This window comes from Callospermophilus lateralis, chromosome 3 (assembly GCF_048772815.1).
Source record: "Callospermophilus lateralis isolate mCalLat2 chromosome 3, mCalLat2.hap1, whole genome shotgun sequence".
Classification (NCBI taxonomy): domain Eukaryota; kingdom Metazoa; phylum Chordata; class Mammalia; order Rodentia; family Sciuridae; genus Callospermophilus; species Callospermophilus lateralis.
The window spans coordinates 176,134,487-176,151,678 of record NC_135307.1 but is presented as its reverse complement, the minus strand read 5'-3'; the positions used below and the strand labels follow the sequence as shown (position 1 = coordinate 176,151,678).

At 37.2% G+C, this 17,192-nt stretch overlaps 1 protein-coding gene across 4 annotated transcripts in view; it reads left to right on the top strand.

Moving 5' to 3' along the window:
* Positions 1-4,514: 4,514 nt before the first annotated feature.
* Pigu (phosphatidylinositol glycan anchor biosynthesis class U) overlaps positions 4,515-17,192 on the top strand; it is a 91,107-nt gene continuing 78,429 nt past the window's right edge. Inside the window, exons 1-3 of one of the 4 annotated variants that reach the window (XM_076851719.1) lie at positions 4,569-4,654; positions 7,169-7,982; positions 15,900-15,964. In XM_076851719.1, coding sequence (XP_076707834.1) covers positions 7,976-7,982; positions 15,900-15,964 — 72 coding nt within the window. In that variant the 5' untranslated portion in view covers positions 4,569-4,654; positions 7,169-7,975. Of the gene's footprint in view, positions 4,655-7,142; positions 7,983-10,601; positions 10,900-15,899; positions 15,965-17,192 lie in introns of those variants that run through there. The other 3 variants (XM_076851721.2, XM_076851717.1, XM_076851718.1) reach the window with 3 other exon arrangements.

Genomic DNA, 17,192 nt, shown 5'->3' with positions numbered 1-17,192 from the left:
CTCAAGCCGTAGCGCGCTCGCCTGGCATGCGTGCGGCCCGGGTTCGATCCTCAGCACCACATACAAACAAATATTAAAAAATTCTCTCTCTCTCTCTAAAAAAAATGATATTGAGGATACAATACACATCATAAAACTCACGAATTTAAGGTGTATAATTCAATGTTTTTGAGTATATTTACTGGAAAATTCATCCATCCAGATCTAATTTTAAAACACATTCAGCAGTTTAAAAAGAAACTCTGGGCCAGGCATGGTGACCTATTCCTGTAATCCCAGTGGCTCAGGAGGCTAAAACAGGAGGATTGCAAGTTTAAAGCCAGCTTCAGCAATTTAGAGGCCCTAAGTAACTTAGCGAGACCTGTCTAAAAATAAAAAAAATAAAAGGACTGGGGATGTGGCTCAGTGGTTAAGTGCTTCTGGGTTCAAGCCTCAGTACCTAAAAAAACCAAATAACCCCTCTGTAACCAGTAGCAGTCATTTCCCATTTTCTATTCCCCTAACTGCCTCCAGCCTTAGGCAATCACTAATCTATTTTCTCTTCTATAGATCTATTCTGTACATTTTACATAAATGAAATCATATAATTAGTGGTGTGTGGCTTATTTCACTTAGCATCATGTTTTCAAATTTCATGTATTATAGCATGTATCAGTATTTCATTATTTTTTTATTGCTTAATTATGACCATTGTATAAACATTGTTTATCTGTTCATGAGCAAAAACAATGGACATTTGGTTTATTTGTGCTTCTTGGCTTTATAAATAAGCTATCAACATTTATGTGAACATATGTTTTAATTTTTCTCAGATATGTAGTGAGTACTTGAATTGCTGGAACATATGACAATGCTGGTTTTTTTTTTTTGGGGGGGGGAGGGAGGAGGGGGCAATGATTGAACCAAAGGCTTCATGTATGTTAGGTGAGTGCTGTATCATTGAACCACATCCCCAGCTCTATGTTTAACATTTTTTAAAGAACTTTTTGTAGTTGTAGATGGACAGAATGAATGCCTTTATTTTATTTTTTATATGGTGCTTAGGATCAAACTCAGTGTCTCACACATACTAGGGAAGTGCTTTTTCACCAAGTGCTTTGCCACTGAGCTACAGCCCCAGCCCCTATGTTTAACATTTTAAGGGACTGCGAAATCATTTCCAAAGGAATTATAGTACTTTATGTCCTACATGTAGTGTAAGAGGATTCCAATTTCTCCACTTCCTTGTTATCATATTATTATTTATTATACCTATCAGAGAGAGTATGAAGTGATATTTTGTGGTTTTGATTTGCATTTTGCCACTTTTCAATGATGTTGAACATCTTTTCATGTGTTTTTAATTTTTAATTGTAGATGGACATACTTTTATTTTATTCATTTATTTTTATGTGGCGCTGAGGATTGAACCCAGTGCCTCACATGTGCTAGGCAAGTGCTCTACCATTGAGCTACAGCCCCAGTCCTTCTTCTCTGTGTTTATAGGTCATTTGTTTAACTTGTTTGCTGATGGGTCTATTCAAATCCTTTGCTCATTTGGGTATTTGTCTTTTTACAACCGAGTTGTCAGAGTTCTTTATATATTTGAATGAGTCCTAATATATAATTTGCAGATATTGTCTCCCATTCTGTGTGCAGTCTTATTTTTTGATGTTGTCCTTTGGAGCCCAAGTTTTCAATTTTGATGAAGTTCCAATTTATTTATTTCTTCATTTTTTGCCTGTACATTTAGTGTTGTATCTAAGAAACCATTGCCTATTTCAGATTTTTTTTACTTGTTTTTTTCAATATTTATTTTTTAGTTGTAGTTGAACACAATACCTTTATTTTATTTATTCATTTTTATGTGGTGCTAAGGATCGAACCCAGGGCCTTGCACATGCTAGGCAAGCATTCTCCCACTGAACCACAAACCCAAGCCCCAAGATTTACTTGTTTTCTTGTATGAGTTTTATAATTTAACTCTTATATTTAGGTCTCATTTTTAAAAGGTCTCATATTTTTAAAATATTGATACAACACACTCATATTTGGGAACCGCTGGCTTGATGCATATTCTGTGTACACTTAAGACTGGGAACTGGTGGTTTGGATCACACCTTCCACCTGCAATGGCCAATCACTGTTTTTTCCCAAACAGAGATAATACTACAAGAATTTTTAAGCCATCTGTTAGGATGATCTAATGTATATGGAGCCCTGGGTATGTGCTAAGCATTTTACATTGCATAATCTTGTTCTATCTTCCCTTTGAGGATGGTGTTTTAATCACTTCTGCTTCTCATGATGTAATGTATATATATATCTTCCCCTTTTAAGTAAAAAGGATACCAACATTTACATCTTTAGGAAACAATGTGTACAGATTAAATAAATTTATGTGCATTAAGAGTACAACATAGCTGGTGTGGTGGCGTACACCTGTAATCCCAGTATCTAGGGAGGCTGAGGCAGGAGGATTGCAAGTTTGAGACCAATTTCAGCAAATTAGCCAGGATTTAAGCAACTTAATGAGTCTTTATCTCAAAATAAAAAATGAAATGGTTAAGGGATATGGTTCATTGTTTGAGTGCTGCTGGGTTCAATTCCTGGGGGGAGGGGGGGAGAAAAGAAAAGGAAAGGAAAAAAACTGTGGAATGCTTGGCACTTTTGAGCAAGGGCTCAAATAGTAGTTATATACATATATATTTCTTCATAATCCCCTCCCCCAAAGGGGGCCTGTTTCAGTGGTTCAGAAAGTTACAGCCCTGGGGCCAATTTTTTCCTTCTCCTAGTATCCTGCTTCCCTACTTTCTCTCTCTTCATTCATGGCTTGTAATTTTACTTTATTTGTTATTCTTTTTTTAATATTTTATTCTAGTTGTAGTTGGACACAATACCTTTATTTTATTTTTATATGGTGCTGAAGATCGAACCCAGAGTCTGGCATGCGCTAGATGAGCTCTCTATAACCGAGCCACAACTCCAGCCCCTTATTTGTTATTCTTAAGATTCTCATGTCTTTCAACTACTCCCAAGCTCCATAAAGGCAGGAGTGCAAATTTTGTCACTATAATAATCTCCAACATCCAACATAAGGTTTGGAGAAACAAAGATATTTTAAAATGTATACCTGACCATAGTTATTCCCCATCAGGCTTTGTTTCTTTTTTAAAATATATTTTTGTTTTTATTTGACACATAGTAATTTAAATATTTATGAATTAGAATGACAACTCAATACATGTACCCAATGTTATGATCAAATCATGGCAAATGGCAAATCCATTACCTCAGACATTTATCATTTCTTTGTGTTAGAAACATTCAAAATTCTACTAGTTATTTTGAAATATTCAACCACAATTGCCCAATGATGCAGTTTCATTTTCTTCACAGACCTGAAATTTCCTCACATACTTATTTAATATTAAATATAAAGTTAATATTTAGGCACTTATCATAGCACTTTTCATACATTAATTAATGAAGCAGTAAGCTGTTAATGCTTATCAATGTGCTCTTCAAATCTCAAATCTCTGATTTGTAGTATTTGCTGATTTCTCTGGTGTAAACACTCCCACCTGGAGGGATTTCAAACTAACAATCTGAAGTAACTCACCTGATTTGAGAAGAGTAGTAGCACTTCACTATAGCACCCATACAATAGTGTTAAGTAACCTCAAGAACATCAAGGAGGTTGGAGGTTTTGGCTCAGTGGTAGAGCTCTTGCCTTGTGAGGCAGTGGATTTGATACCCAGCATCATATAAAAATAAATCAATAAAATAAAGTTTTGTGTCCCTGTATAACTAAAATAAAAAAAAAAATCTTGAAAAAGAACGCGGATGAAAAAGTATGTAGTAAAAACTATTCGGAAGTAACCAGTTAAGACTATTCCCTTGTTTTCAATGTGATTTAGTTTACTAAGTTTATACCATTTCATTTTCAATAATGGCTGTGTTTTAAAAGCTGGCAAATTTTCTAAACATTCTTCAGCCGTCTCTAGTGAGCCTACAACCAGCAGAGTTTTCAGATGAGGGTTCTGAGGCACAGAAAGGTTAAGCAACTGTTGAAGGTCGTGCAGAATGTTGTCTGCTACTACTCATACAGCGACAGGCCGATAGCTGGCGTTCAATAAGCAATTGCAGAATAAGTGAAATAAATTTTAACATTCTTGTTAAACAAAAAAAAAAAAGTAGATGTTTTAACATGAAAAACATACACACAAGGGTAAAATTAACATCTCTTGAAAACTTGTTCACAATCCCAGGACGATAACTTTCCCTTTGGCCTGCGAAGTTTTACAATTCACCTGTGATCCTAGGGAGTCGGTCAAACATTGCTCCAAATTTGATACGCCCCGCTGTCCGTCGCCCGGCCCTTCCCACCGCAGGGCTTCCTGGGAGTCGTAGTTCCTAGGTCTGGACGCTCCCGCAGCAGCAGCGGCGCGCTCCCAGTCGCGGAACTACAGACGGTGGTGCGCAGATCGCCAGGCTCTTCCGCTTCGCCTTTTCCTTCCCGCCTGCGCGCCCGCCCCAGATATCATGGCGGCTCCCTTGGCCCTGGTGCTGGTGGTGGCCGTGACTGTGCGGGCGGCCTTGTTCCGCTCCAGTCTGGCCGAGTTCATTTCCGAGCGGGTGGAGGTGGTATCCCCACTGAGCTCTTGGAAGAGAGGTGAGACCGCCGGCTCGAATGGGCGGCCAGACCCGGCCCGAGCTTGTCACGGCCTCTGAATGGGAGGCGGGTGGGAAGTGGCCGCACGGTTCTCAGGAAATTGACCTGCTCAGGGGGTCTTTGGAGATGTGAGGGCGCTCCTGAGGAGCGGAGGGGATGTGCGGGAGGTGGTATAAAGTTTGGGCTCAAGAGGCTGGACCACCCTAGAGGTGGGGATCTGAGGGGGCGTGCCCTACTCGCTGTTCTGAGCCCAAGGACGTGATCCGTAGAAGGTTTGGGATAAGAGAAGAGGATTCTGTGTGGAGCAGAATTTGTGAAGAGCGTCCGAGTTTGGAGCGGGATCACTAGTAGTGACCCAGTGTAGCGGAGGGGATGGGGACCCGAATGAGGGGACCAGTCTTTTAGTGGGAAGAGCGTCTGTAGATGTCCTTAGTCGCCTCTGACCAATCAAGGACCTTAGTGCAGTTTTTCCTACTGTTTCTTCTTATTTCTGTAAGTTATTCATCAAACTTTGTTTTATACTGGTGGCTACAAGGAGACTCAGAAATTGGGCTGAAGGAGCCACAGGCAAAGTGTTCATCCTGTGTCTTCCCATTTCTTTACTTAGTGTTCTAGCCTTGAATAAACTGCCCCTCCTTTTCCAATTTCCTAAGGATGGAGGATTTGCGTTGACTCTTGAAGGACGTAGTTTGCCAAAGATTAGAGAAAAGGAGAGTTCCAGGTAGCAGAATTTAAACAGGATCAAGAAATGTTCAAGGATGTGAAATGTCCAAAAGGGAAAGTAAGGAGGGGAAAGTAAGTAAGAAAGTAAGTAAGATTGGGGCCAGAGTTTGATAATTAAAAAGGTAAAGATTTTTTTTTTAACTAAAGTAAAATAAACATACAGCATACAAATTATAAGTGTAGATAGATTTCAGTGAATTTTTATGACTGTGTACAGCATATAGCCAGCACTCCAGAATTCCCTTCCTCTCCTAGAATTTTATTTTTAAAAAAATTTTTTCTTATATTTATTTTTTAGGTGTAGATGGACACAACACAATGCCTTTATTTTTATGTGGTGCTGAGGAGCGAACTGGTTCGCGCCTGTGCTAGGCAAGCGCTCTACCGCTGAGCCACAATCCCAGCCCCAATGCCTTTATTTTATTTGTTGATTTTTATGTGGGTGCTGAGGATTGAACCCAGTGCCTCATGCATGCTAGGCAAGTGCTCTGCTGCTGAGCTACAGCCCCAGCCCTAGAATTTTAAGATATAGAGTTTTGATGTTTTGATGTTACACCATAGACATTTTGGAATGGAGAATGGTAAAATGAATGAGTGTTTTAGGAATAGCATTGAAGTTCCTAAAAATACTTAATATGTATCAAGGACTATGGTAAGCCTTTTATGTGCCTTTTCTCATTTAGTCTTCACAGTAATTCTATGGTGTAGATGGTATTATTTCCCCCATTTTACATATGAGGAAACTTGAAATTGAAAGAAGTAATCTGCCTAAGTTTCCCAGTCGGTGAATGGTGATAAAGATGGTTATAGTTCATACCTGAGATGGCAAAAACTTGGGTTTATTATCTTTGCATGTAATTTTTGTTGAACTGAATTGAATCCTGCTTTCTTGTGGATACCAGAACACCCTTCTTCTGAAATCTTTTTTTTTTTTTTTAATATTTATTTTTTAGGTGAAGATGGACACAACACAATGCCTTTTATTTTTATGTGGCGTTGAGGATCGAACCCGGGTCCCCGCCCGTGCTAGGGGAGCGCTCTACCGCTGAGCCACAATCCCAGCCCCTCTTCTGCAATCTTAACCCTTTAGACATATTCTTATTAAGAGTATTTCTCATCTTATGTTATAATTATTTGTTTCTTTTTGATTTTCCCTCCACTGTGAGCTTCTTCAATGACATTGTTTTATTCCTGCCTAAGTTCATTGGTGTTTGGCCTAGAGCAGGTGCATAGTTAATGTTGAATAAGTGTGGAAGAAAAGATACCATTAAATTTGTTATTTTATAGGATAGGCAGATTAAAGGATCCAAAGATGAGGCATTGTTGTGTGGTGCTTGAAAGCATAGGTTCTGAAATCTCGGGAAGGGTCTTTCTCTGGCTTGCTACTTACTAGCCATGTGATTTCCTGTCTCTCCTTCCTTCCTTCTTTCCTTACTTCCTGGGGGTTGAACCCAGAGGTGCTATACCACTGAACCATATCCCCAGCTCTCAGGATTATTATTTGTCTTATTTTAGGGGAGGGTACAATATCTGTAAGTATCATTTGTCTTCAAAGTACACTTTAAATGGAATAGCTTAAGCCCTAAAAGGCAGGCATTTCAAAATACCAAAGCCCTTTTGGTTTCACCATGTCTTTGACCAGTTCTTTGAAAGGGCCTTCGATCCAAATAGATTTTGGTTGGCTGTAATAATGGGCTAATTTTTTAAAATGAGAACAAGTGAGAAGTTGTATACTTGGAGGGGATGATTGTTATCTTTAAGTCAGTATATTATTAATTCTTTCACATGCAGATGACAGAATCCCAACGCAAACTGGCCAGATTGCAATAAAAAAGGAATTTATTGGCCTTCATAACTGAACAGCCCAAGCAAGGATAGACCTGACTTCAGGCCTAACTGGATCCAGCATTGGCTACGTTCAGACAGGTTCTTCCAAGGTGTTGGCAAGAGTGGCCACTGACTTTATATCCTCTCAGTTTCAAGTCAAGTGAAAAGAGAGTGACTCTTCATTGAACACATCAAAAGCCTTGGAATTGAATCGCATTGAACTGATTTGGGTCATATACCCATCCTTCAACCAGTTGCTGTGGTCAGCCTGATTCATGGAAAGGAGGCAGCCTCATCCAAAACAGGGAGTACCCTATAAGGAAAATTAGGGTGCTGTTTCCAGAAGAGGGGAAAATTGAGACTAGGCAGGCAAAGATACCAGATATTTATTAAAATAGAAAAGAGATCTTTTCTTTTACCCATTTCTATAAACTCATCAGTTTGATAGTATAACTAAACAAAAAATATATATATAAATTTCCTTTTTTATGAAATATAAGCACTAGCTTCTCAGTCTAATACAAATAATAAGGATTTACATTGATATAATGCCTCCTGCATGTCAGGCAGTGTTCTAAGCATGTTAGTTATATTAATAAACAACTCTAAAATCGCCCATGATGCCAATACTGTTATTCAGCCCATTTTATAGATGAGAAAATTTATTTATTTATTTATTTATTTTAAATATTTATTTAATTTTTAGTTATTGGCGGACACAGCATCTTTGTTTTTGTATGTGGTGCTGAGGATCGAACCGGGGCTGCATGCATGCCAGGCAAGCGCACTTCCACTTGAGCCACATCCCCAGCCCTAGATGAGAAAATTTAGGCACAGATTAAAGCACTCGCCTAAGATCATATAGCTAATAATATGTGCCCCCATTACCAGCCCCCATAACTGTTATTGAACCCAGGGGTGCTTTACCACTGAGCCACATCCTTAACCCTTTCTATTTTGGGGGGTGTGTTGGGGGAGGATACTGGGGATTGAACTCAGGGGCACTTGACCACTGAGCCACATCCCCAGCCCTATTTTGTATTTTATTTTGTGACAAGGTCTCACTGAGTTGCTTAGTGCCTCGTTTTTGCTGAGGCTGGTTTTGAACTCGTGATCCTCCTGCCTCAGCCTCCTGAGCCACTAGGATTACAGGCGTGCACTATCACGCCCAGCTATCCTTTCTATTTTTTTTTTTTTTTTTTAAGAAAATATTGAAAATTTATTTAGGTTAAAGAAGACGTATGTCAATGAAAAGTTGCACATGTTCACACATCAAAATGATAATAATATTGAGGAAATAATACCACATATACCCATAGATTCAAGTCATTTCATACCAAAATGTGCATATCTACAGTCAGTTGATTTTGACAAGTATCCCAGGACAATTCAGTCAGGGAAAGAGGTATCTTCCAGACATGGTGCTGGGACAAGGGAGCACTGATAGGGGGCCACTTCATTATAACATACAGAAAGATTGTTTCAAAATGCACCATAGACCTAAATGTGAAGCTAAAAATAAACCTTTGCTGTAAAATGAAAGGGTAAATATTCTTCATTGTGGGTTTGACAGACTACTTAGACATCCCAGGGCTTAAGTAACAAAGGAAATAATGTGGCTATCATCAAAATTAAACAATTTTGAGTCACAAAACCCTACATTGAGAAAATGAAAATATAACCTCCAAAATTAGAGTAAATATTTGCAAATTGTATACCCAATAAGGAAATTAGAATATATTTAAATATATAATTAAAATGTAAATAAAGACCTGTTATAAATCAATAATAAAAGATAACTCAGATGAAAATTTGGCAATGAGTCTACATTGACAGTATTCCAAAGAAAATTAAAAAGTAGCCAGTGAACATGAAAAATACTCAAATCCAATAGCAAATCAAAAGATACCAACCACTTTTAAAGATACTACTTTAAGTCAAAGTGAACAGTTATAATCAAGAAGAAATTGAATCTCAAGTGTTGGTGAGGATGTTGAAAAATTAAAAACCTGATACCTTACTGGTTGAAAAGAGAGAATGCAATCATTCTGAAAAACAGTCTGTCAATTTCTCAAAATGTTAAACAAAGTAACGATGTCTTCTAAGTATTACAACCTTCTATACCTAAGAGAAATGGAAGCATATAATCCACATACACAAAAAATATCTTGTACACAAATCTTCAGGGTTGTCTTACTCTTAGTGGTCAGGATTGTGTACCAAATTGATGAATTAGTGAAAAAAAATACAGCATATATATATCAATGGGCTTTGAATCAGCCATATAAAGGAATGTAGTACATGTACATGATACAACATGTATGAACCTTGAAAATATACTAGGTGAGGGGAGCCAGTGATCAAAAAACATAATGTACAATTCTCTCTTTATTTGAAGCATTCAGACCAAGAAATACATAGACACAGAAAGTAGCCTAGTGGGTGTGGTATTTTCTTTTAGGATACCCTTTCTATTTTTTAAAATATTTTTTTTTGGTTGTTAATGGACCTTTATTTTATTCATTTATTTATATGTGATGCTGAGAATTGAACCCAGTGCCTCACATATGCTAGGCAAGTACTTTACCACTGAGCCACAACCCCAGTCCTTTATTTTTTATTTTGAGACAGAATCTTGTTAAGTTGCTGAGTCTGACCTCAAACTTATTCCTCTTGGGCTGGGGATGTGGCTCAAGCGGTAACACGCTCGCCTGGCATGCGCGGGGCACTGGGTTTGATCCTCAGCACCACATAAAATAAAATAAAGATGTTGTGTTCACTGAAAACTGAAAAATAAATATTAAAAAATTAAAAAACAAAAACAAAAACACTCCTCTTGCCTCAACCTCTTGAGGTGCTTGGATTATAGGCATCTGCTGCTGCACCTGACAAAGGTTTCTTTCTCATTTATTCATTCAGTCATTCTTTATTAGTATGGACCTATGGATGTTTATTTTATAATCCATACCATTTTTATTTTATCATTTAAGTTGTTTTGGTTTTGGCCTTTGGGATCTCTTTCAGATTGGCTACTTTGTCCTTTTGACATATTTCCCTCTCACTTTTTTAAATACAACATTACTTTCTAGAGCCAGAAGATGCTCCAAATTTAGCTTGTCTTTTTCTTAGTCTACTTCTGGAATTGGCTGCTTCTCCAAGGAACCCTGGCTCCTTTTATTGGAAATTTTTGTGTGTGTGTGTGGTGCTGGGGATTGAACTCAGGACCCGTGCATGCAAAACACTCTAGAAACTGAGTTATATCCCCATCCCTGGAAATTTTTTTTAAAAAAAAAACAAGATCTGGGGCTGGGGTTGTGGCTCAGTGGTAGAGTGCTCGCCTAGCATGTGCGAGGCCCTGGGTTCGATCCTCAGCACCACATAAAAACAAATATAATAAAGGTATTGTGTCCAACTACAACTAAAAATAAACATTAAAAAGAAACCAAAACAACAAGATCTGGATGATAGTTGTGTTCATTGGTACTGGAACGACTGCTTCTTTAATACCCTCTCAGCTAGGAGTATAAGAATACCCCTGCTTTAGAACAAGTTCAGTGTTTGCCCTTGATAGGGGAAACTCAGATATAATGTTTGAATAATTCTAAATGATATACTTTAATTGTTATCCGTAGGAAAATTACATAAGTATATCGAGTTACTAAATAAGAATTCATGCTTCATGGGATTATTATCAGGTAAGAGTTGAGAGTCAGGGCTGGAGTTGTAGCTCAGCGGTAGTGGTACAGTGCTTGCCTAATGTGTGAAGCACTGGATTCAATCCTCAGCACTATATAAAAATAAATAAATAAAATAAAGGTATTGTATCTATCTAAAAGAAAAAAACCAAACCAAAATATTTTTTTAAAAAAGTCGAGAGTTTATCAAAAACACAACTTTTTAAAAATAATTGGCCATCATTAATTAGTTCTTATGGTCAACTATCCTAGTAATAATTGGATAATAATAATTCCATGAAGCCAGAAATGTTAGCAGTTACTCTGGTGAACTTTTCTCAGGTTTTATTTTTGGAATGTACTCCAGGAAAAAGAGTGGCTTAAAGGTATGAGTTCTTTGGGGTTTTTATTGAGTTTTTGTGTTTTTTCACAAAAAATCTTTTTGTCAAACTGACTTTAAAATGTTCCTAGCATAATATCAGTGGAACATAGTTAAATGTATTAGAACTTGGGAGTCCCAGTTATTCTTTTAAACGTAGAATAGATACACTCTTATATTCTAAAGAGGATTTTGTCACTCTTTATCTCAGACCATGTCAGGGTTTTCATTCATATGCACCAAGATAAGAAAAATGACAGTGTAGGAAGCCAAATGTATTAAAAGTATTTTGAGTTTTTGCTCTTCCTGTACTTTTTTTTTTTTTACATAATATCTTTATTTTTTATTTTTACATGGTTCCAGGGATCGAACCCAGTGCCTCACGCATGCTAGGCAAATGCTATACCACAGAGCCACAACCTTGGCCCCTACTTTTTAATGTTTTAGTAAATTGTAGTGTTTTTAACGTGTTTTTTACATGAGATTGACTCTTCCCCCCAGATGACTTATCTGTGAGGCAATTTGATGGTATATTTAATCATCAAGAGAACTGAGCCACATTCTTTCTAGGCACTTTCTGGATAATACATTAGCAAATTTACTGATGTACAATATCTAGCAAAAGCACTGAAAGAAAAATTACATTGAGATAATTGCCTGAAAATTGTGAAGTCCTCTGGGTACATACTTGGAAATTTCCCTCTGGATTAAACAAGAATAGTAATGTTTTCAGACAACCTTATACTGGTCCCCTAAACAGTTGCTTTTACAGCTGAGTAGAAAGAAGCCATTGGCTTAGGTTGAGAGATGCCTCATGAGGTGGCCTGATGAATCATCTCCTTGGGTGTCTAGTAAAGCTGCTGGTGATTGGTTTAATACCTGTGTTACATAGCAGCCTCTTTATGTGACTCCTTAAGGGATGTTTCTTTCTGGTCCTAGCATAGAGTACCATTTTCAATTGTCTCAAACAAAAGGCTTTGTTTTTGTTATAGGGTCACCATGAATTGTGTAACCTATTAAGTTTACTTATTTAGGGTAGATCTATAAAGTTTAAAGTTGCATATGTAGCCTACTCATTACAAATATATAGTTTCTTTTTTTATAGAACCAGCTCTGTAATCTCGACTTTATTTATTTAATATTTATTCTTAAGTTTTAGGTGGACACAATATCTTTATTTTACATTTATGTGGTGCTGAGGATCGAACCCAGTGCCTCTTGCATGCTGGGCAAGCACTGTACCACTGAGCCATAACACCAGCCCCTCATTTATTTGTTTTTGAATAGGTAATTCAGTCACTTGGTTCAAAAATCCCAGTTGCAAAAGGCTATGTGATTAAAAGTCATCTTTCTACCACTTTTCTTTTTTCTTTTCTTCCTTTCCTTGAGAGCTTGTTTAGAGGTTCCAGTAGTGAAGCACAGCTACTCATACATCCTTGACTGAAGGATAGTCCTGCTGGGGAAGGTTGTCTTCTTTCACTGAGTGCACAGCTTCAGTGATCAGCACATTGAGGGATGAGGGAGGAAGAGAATACCTGCTTAGTTGACTAGATTAGCCAAACCAACCCCAGAAACCAGTGGGTAGCAGAGGTCACAGCCAAATTGCCCTCACATCCTCTTCCTTTCCTTGAGATAGGGATCTCACTATGTTGCCCAAGCTGATCTAGGACTACAGGCATAGGCTGCCATGCCTGGTCGTACCACTTTCTCATAGCTGTTAAGTTTCATTCCTTGGGGGCAACCATTGTTATTGGTTTTTTATGTATCCTTCTGAGATATTTTATACATTTATAAGCCTATCCAATTTATAGACTTTTATAGCTCCATTTTATGTCTTTTTTTAATCTTTTGTCCCCTATTTTAAAAATGATTTTTCTTGATTCTTTTTAAAAATTATAAAATACTTCATGTGTATTACTGATTCAGAAAGATGAAGAAAGGATAAAAGAAACTAAACATTTTCTGTAATCTTATCATCCAAAGATCATTATTGTTAACATTTTAATATTTTTTTTTCCAGACATTTCTCATCAAATATATATTCATTCTCTCAAATAATGAAATGAATGAATGCTTATAAAAGTTTAAAATAAAATTGTATTATATTTTACGTGCTGTTTTATGACCTGCTCTTCATTTAAGACTATTCCATGGACAGCGCTCCTTCAGTAAATATAGATCTATACTTTGTTTTTTAATTTTAACTTTTTTTTAAGACTTTTTTTTTACTTGTAGATGGACACAATATCTTTATTTATTTTTATGTGGTGCTGAGGATCAAACCCAGTGCCTCACACGTGCACGGCGGGTGCCCTACCACTGAGCCCCAGCCCTTAATTTTAACTTTTAACTTTGAAATAATTTTAGGTTTTTAAAACATTGGAGAAATAGTACATATGGGGCTGGGTTGTAGCTCAGTGGTAGAGCCTTTTAGGCAAAGTGCACATATGAGGCACTGGGTTCAATCCTCAGCACCACATAAAAATAAATAAATAAAATAAAGGTACTGTGTCCTTTTGTAACTAAAAAAAAAAACAAAACAAAAGTATATAGACTTTCTGTTTATCCTTCACCCAGCTTCTGATGTTAACATCCTATACTGCTGTAGTAAAGTGCCTACAACAGAAGTTTAACATTGATTCAGTGCTATTAACTAAAGCACAGACCTTATTACCACTTCCCTATGAATGTTCTTTTTCTGCTACTATTCAATCTGTAATCTCATTTTGCATTTAGTTGTTTTTTCTTCTTAGTCTATTCCAATGTGGGACACCTGCTCAAACTTACATTTTTAAGAGTATTCATTAGTTATTTTTTTCTCTTAATTTGGATTTGTTTGATGTTTTCTCATGAAGAAATTGGAGAAATATTTTTTTGGCAAGGGTACCACGTTTTTCGCATGAGGACCATATATATCTCAGTGAATCATATTAGGAAGAACTTGGTGTTAATATGGTTAACCTATTATTAATGATGTTTAACTTTGGTCACATAATTAAGGAAGTGAATGTCTGGTTTATCTGTGTAAAATTATTTTTCCCTTTGCATATGCTGGTTTTTATCATATTTTTTACCCACTGATTTTAGTATCCACTGATGACAGTTATTACCCTTTAGAATTATTTCAGTGGGTCAAATAGTGATTTTTTTTCTTCTGTCTTTCCTTCTACACTTGATGCTTAGAATTCTCTGTAAGGATAGCTTTCCTTTTTGTTCCACTTATTATTCAAGTATTTATAACTGCAGTTTTGGGGAAGGGGGCACCAGGAATTGAACCCAGGGTCACTCGACCACTGAGCCACATCCCTATCCCTATTTTGTATTTTATTTAGATGCAGGGTCTCACCGAGTTGCTTACTTTTGTTGATGATGCCGGCTTATTGTTGTTGATGCTGGCTTTGAACTCTTGGTCCTCCTACCTCAGCCTCCTGAGCTGCTGGGATTATAGGAGTGTGCCACTGTGCCTGACTATAACTGCAATTTTTAACTCTAAAGTATCCCATCATAAAAACATATATCAATGTATTTAAAAAATTTTTTTAATATTTATTTTTTAGTTTTCAGCAGACACAACATCTTTGTTTGTATGTGGTGCTGAGGATCGAACCTGGGCTGCACGCATGCCAGGCGAGCGCATTACCACTTGAGCCACATCCCCAGCCCCATATCAATGTATTTAGATAAATTTATATTGATAGGCATTGAGATTATTACCCAATTTTTCAGTACTCTTGAACACTATACTGAACATATCTCTTTGGGCACTTGCCCAATATTTCCTTAGGAGAAACTGTCCTAAGAACTGTCGTCTTAGAATCAAAAGGCATATACCTAAAAGATACATATGGCCCTGTAGAAAAGCTGATAACAAATGTCACACAGTCAAGCAGAATATGAGAATGACTGCCCATTTCCCCACTCTACGGACATTTCTCATCAGCTTCTGATATGTTCTGCCCCGTTCCCAAAAACATAACAAATGTAAATGAAACAGTTTTTAGAGTGTGTGGAAGTTATAAAGAGGTAGAAGGAAATGTAAAGTTTAATATAAAACCTTCTCCTAAACTAGGGGCATTGGCACACCTCTATAATCCCAGTAATTCTGGAGGCTGAGGCAGGAGGATTGTAAATTTAAGGTCAGCCTTAGCAATTTAGCAAAAACCTAAGCAACTTAGGAAGACCCTGTCTCAAAAAATAAAAAGGGCAGGGGTTGTGGCCCATTGATAGAGTATTTGCCTAGCATGTCTGAGGCACTGTGTTTGATCATCAATACCACATAAAAATAAATAAACTAGAGATATTATGTCTGTCTAAACTAAAAATTTTAAAATAAGTAAATAAATAAAAAGGGCTGGGAATGTGGCTAAGTGGTTGAGCACCCCTGGGTTCAATCCCTAGTAACAAGCAAAAACTTTCTCCTAACAAGTGTTGCCCCACAATGGAAAGGGATGCTGTGTATGAAACAGAGTTCCTCATTCTCAGAAATGTTCAACTAAAAATTTGCAAACACTTTCTGGGGATTAGATGAAAGGGATTAGATAAACTCTTAGGCCCTTCTTGGTCCCTGACATATCTAACATTTCAGTTTATGATCATCTGCTGTCTGTGAAGTCTGAGTGAACGTGGATGTCTTGCTTTTCAGTGGTCGAAGGCCTCTCACTGTTAGACTTGGGAGTATCTCCGTATTCTGGAGCAATATTTCATGAAGTAAGTGTTCTTGTTTTCTTTTCAGGGTACTAAGAGTGGTTTACCATCATAGATACCAAAGCCTAACCTTTGTTTTGTACAAACATTTAAAAGGATCTATTTTTGAAAATCCTATTTAGAAACAACCCTTTTTTAGATGTCTTCTGGATAAAAAGGTGGTTTCACAGTTACTATTGAAATGATCCAGATTAAGATTGTAACTTGGAGAAACAGGTGAGACTTCTGTAGAAGAGACTTTTATTTTTTTATTTTTTTAAAGAGAGAGAGAGAGAGAGAGAGAGAGAGAGAGAGAGAATTTTATTATTTATTTCTTAGTTCTCGGCGGACACAACATCTTTGTTTGTATGTGGTGCTGAGGATCGAACCCGGGCCTCACGCATGCCAGGCGAGTGCGCTACCGCTTGAGCCACATCCCTAGCCCTAGAAGAGACTTTTAAATGGCAAGTAAATTGTAACTATGGATAGTTGGTGTGCTGAGTAGCATGTAATTGGTTCTTTGAAACATGCTTTTCCATGAAAACTTAACATCAATGTTAGTTTCTTAAAAAGCCCACTAAAGCTTATTTAACTCAAAATTAGTTTTTAAGGTTAGTAAAAACAGTGGGCTGGTTGTGGCTCAGTGGTAGAGTCTCATTTGTGAGGGGCACTGAGGTCAATCCTCATCACCACATAAATAAATAAAATACAAGTATTGTGTCCATTTACAACTAAAAAAAAAAAAAAGTCCTTAAAAAAAAAAGAATAGTAAAAACACTCTTAATTCGATCACCATAATCTCTTGTTTGGGTTACTCCAATAGCTTCCTGACAAGTCTTTCTCAGTTCAGTCTTGCTCATTTCTTCTTCTTCTTTTTTTTTTTTTTTTTTTGGCACAGTATTGGGTATTGGACTGAGTGCTTCTCTCCACTAAACTGAATTCCTAGCCCCTTTTTTACTTTTTTGTTTTGAGACAGGGTTTTGGTAAGTTTCTGAGATTTGCCTCAAACTTGTCAATCCTCCTGCCTCAGCCTGTTGGAGTAGCTTGAGATTATAGGCATGTACCACTGAGCCCAGCTTCATTTACTTATCTTTTTGTTTTTTTTAGTTGTAAATGGACATAATACATTTATTTTATTTGGTGCTGAGAATCAAACCCAGTGCCTTACACATGCCAGGCAAGCGCTCAGCCATTGAGCTGTACAACCTTAGCCCCTTCACTTACTCTTTTCTGTTTATTATTTTTTTTTAGT